At 50.8% G+C, this 2,769-nt stretch overlaps 1 protein-coding gene across 1 annotated transcript; it reads left to right on the top strand.

Moving 5' to 3' along the window:
- The first annotated feature begins 210 nt into the window (after nt 1-210).
- On the top strand, nt 211-2,493 carry LOC116357771 (LWamide neuropeptides-like). Its single transcript, XM_031806393.1, has 2 exons — nt 211-1,671; nt 2,473-2,493. The coding sequence occupies exons 1-2, from the start codon at nt 211-213 to the stop codon at nt 2,491-2,493; spliced, it is 1,482 nt and encodes a 493-aa protein (XP_031662253.1).
- The last annotated feature ends 276 nt before the right edge of the window (nt 2,494-2,769 follow it).

Below are 2,769 nucleotides of genomic sequence, written 5' to 3'. Positions count from 1 at the left end.
AATTCGATTTTCATAATAGCAAGCTACTGTAGGACTGATGGTTTGGTCAGCTAAACTAACAGGTCTGTTTGTTTGGTTACCAAGGCAACTACTGTTGCTGTCTAGTAAACTTGCAAGCTACTTCAGTGGATGTTGAACACGTCTACTGGAAAATGAACACATTTCCAGGCTTTACTGTATATGTATTTATATTCCTAATGTGATTTGGTGATGGAGTGTGGTTTTGGAGCCTGGAGTGTGGTTTTGGAGCCTGGAGTGTGGTTTTGGAGCCTGGAGTGTGGTTTTGGAGCCTGGAGTGTGGTTTTGGAGCCTGGAGTGTGGTTTTGGAGCCTGGAGTGTGGTTTTGGAGCCTGGAGCCTGGAGTGTGGTTTTGGAGCCTGGAGCCTGGAGTGTGGTTTTGGAGCCTGGAGTGTGGTTTTGGAGCCTGGAGTGTGGTTTTGGAGCCTGGAGTGTGGTTTTGGAGCCTGGAGTGTGGTTTTGGAGCATGGAGTGTGGTTTTGGAGCCTGGAGTGTGGTTTTGGAGCCTGGAGTGTGGTTTTGGAGCCTGGAGTGTGGTTTTGGAGCCTGGAGCCTGGAGTGTGGTTTTGGAGCCTGGAGTGTGGTTTTGGAGCCTGGAGTGTGGTTTTGGAGCCTGGAGTGTGGTTTTGGAGCCTGGAGCCTGGAGTGTGGTTTTGGAGCCTGGAGCCTGGAGTGTGGTTTTGGAGCCTGGAGTGTGGTTTTGGAGCCTGGAGCCTGGAGTGTGGTTTTGGAGCCTGGAGTGTGGTTTTGGAGCCTGGAGTGTGGTTTTGGAGCCTGGAGTGTGGTTTTGGAGCCTGGAGCCTGGAGTGTGGTTTTGGAGCCTGGAGTGTGGTTTTGGAGCCTGGAGTGTGGTTTTGGAGCCTGGAGTGTGGTTTTGGAGCCTGGAGCCTGGAGTGTGGTTTTGGAGCCTGGAGTGTGGTTTTGGAGCCTGGAGCCTGGAGTGTGGTTTTGGAGCCTGGAGTGTGGTTTTGGAACCTGGAGTGTGGTTTTGGAGCCTGGAGTGTGGTTTTGGAGCCTGGAGTGTGGTTTTGGAGCCTGGAGCCTGGAGTGTGGTTTTGGAGCCTGGAGTGTGGTTTTGGAGCCTGGAGTGTGGTTTTGGAGCCTGGAGCCTGGAGTGTGGTTTTGGAGCCTGGAGTGTGGTTTTGGAGCCTGGAGTGTGGTTTTGGAGCCTGGAGCCAGGAGTGTGGTTTTGGAGCCTGGAGTGTGGTTTTGGAGCCTGGAGTGTGGTTTTGGAGCCTGGATTTGGAGCCTGGAGCCTGGAGTGTGGTTTTGGAGCCTGGAGCCTGGAGTATGGTTTTGGAGCCTGGAGTGTGGTTTTGGAGCCTGGAGTGTGGTTTTAGAGCCTGGAGTATGGTTTTGGAACCTGGAGTGTGGTTTTGGAGCCTGGAGTGTGGTTTTGGAGCCTGGAGCCTGGAGTGTGGTTTTGGGGCCTGGAGTATGGTTTTGGAGCCTGGAGTGTGGTTTTGGAGCCTGGAGTGTGGTTTTGGAGCCTGGAGTGTGGTTTTGGAGCCTGGAGTGTGGTTTTGGAGCCTGGAGTATGGTTTTGGAGCCTGGAGTGTGGTTTTGGAGCCTGGAGTGTGGTTTTGGAGCCTGGAGCCTGGAGTGTGGTTTTGGAGCCTGGAGTGTGGTTTTGGAGCCTGGAGTGTGGTTTTGGTATGTTGCAGTGGTATCAACTGCTGTGGTTGGTTTTTGGCACTCCATCGTGATTGGCATTCTGTCCTGGAATTAACATACTGTGGTGATTCTGTTTTTCTTCTATAGAGGGGGAAAGATGGGTTGGGTTAGGGGGTTGAGAGGTTTAGGGAGAAGCTGGTGGTGCGAGAGGTGAGGTAGAGGTAGAGTTCTTTCTCTCTCTCAGTAATGAAGCAGGGGAGATGTGACAGGCAGACTGTCTGTTCTGCTCTGCTCTGACCTCTGTAGATCACTACACTATGATGGGGGGGGGGGGGGGGGGGCAGGAGTATGTAATGGGCTATGTAATGGTTGACCTTGCATGCAGGTTCTGGCATGTGAAGAGTTCATTTATGGACACATACGGTGTTATCCTCAATACTGCAGGACACATGTGGACATGGACATGTTATCAGTAAGAGGGGGTGGGTGGGGGGGATGGGGGTGTTGTGGTGTTCCTTACAGCTGCTAAGGAAGAAAGTTTTATTGCCAGGCTGACTGATCAACCAGCAGCTCTCTTAGAAAATATTTGACATTGTTGAAATGTGTTTTAGCTCCTAAGTATCTCTGAGCAGAGTCTGTGTTTGTCTTTGCCTTGGGCGGAGACAACAAAGTAATTGATTTCAAATAGAAATCCCCTCCTCTATAGTCTGTCCTATCAATATTCAACTCATCCCAACTGAGACAGAGGGGTAGGGAGCCCATAAAGGACGAAACTCTCTCCATCTCGACTCACTTTTCATTTCTTACTCTCAGGCACTCTTCTCTTCTTCTGTTCTGCAGTCAAGCGCCCCAGTACTATAACAAGTTAAATGTGCTCATGTAGTGGAGTGGGTTTGGTGAACATTTAACGAGAAGCCTTACCTTGATCCTGAGGCCTCATGTTATCTACCAGAGCAATTACCTGTAGGCTTTAGCTCAATGGGCTAACACGGTCTTGAGGCCCACAGGTGACCTAGGATTGATACCCAGTCTGTGACATTTCCATGAAGTTTCTCTGCTTTTGGGGTCTTTTCCCATGACCTCACAGCCAATTCTTACTCTGCCGTCATGGCTGCCTGAGCAAGTTCACTGAATCGA

The sequence above is a fragment of the Oncorhynchus kisutch genome, linkage group LG27 (genome assembly GCF_002021735.2).
Source record: "Oncorhynchus kisutch isolate 150728-3 linkage group LG27, Okis_V2, whole genome shotgun sequence".
Lineage (NCBI taxonomy): Eukaryota > Metazoa > Chordata > Actinopteri > Salmoniformes > Salmonidae > Oncorhynchus > Oncorhynchus kisutch.
This window is presented reverse-complemented; position numbering and strand designations above follow the sequence as displayed.

Excerpts from the sequence above, each read along its gene's own strand:
- LOC116357771 (XM_031806393.1), top strand. The coding sequence starts at position 211 with ATGGAGTGTGGTTTTGGAGCCTGGAGTGTGGTTTTGGAGCCTGGAGTG. Across the intron at positions 1,672-2,472 it reads GAGCCTGGAGTGTGGTTTTG|TCAAGCGCCCCAGTACTATA; the intron begins GTATGTTGCAGT and ends TCTGTTCTGCAG.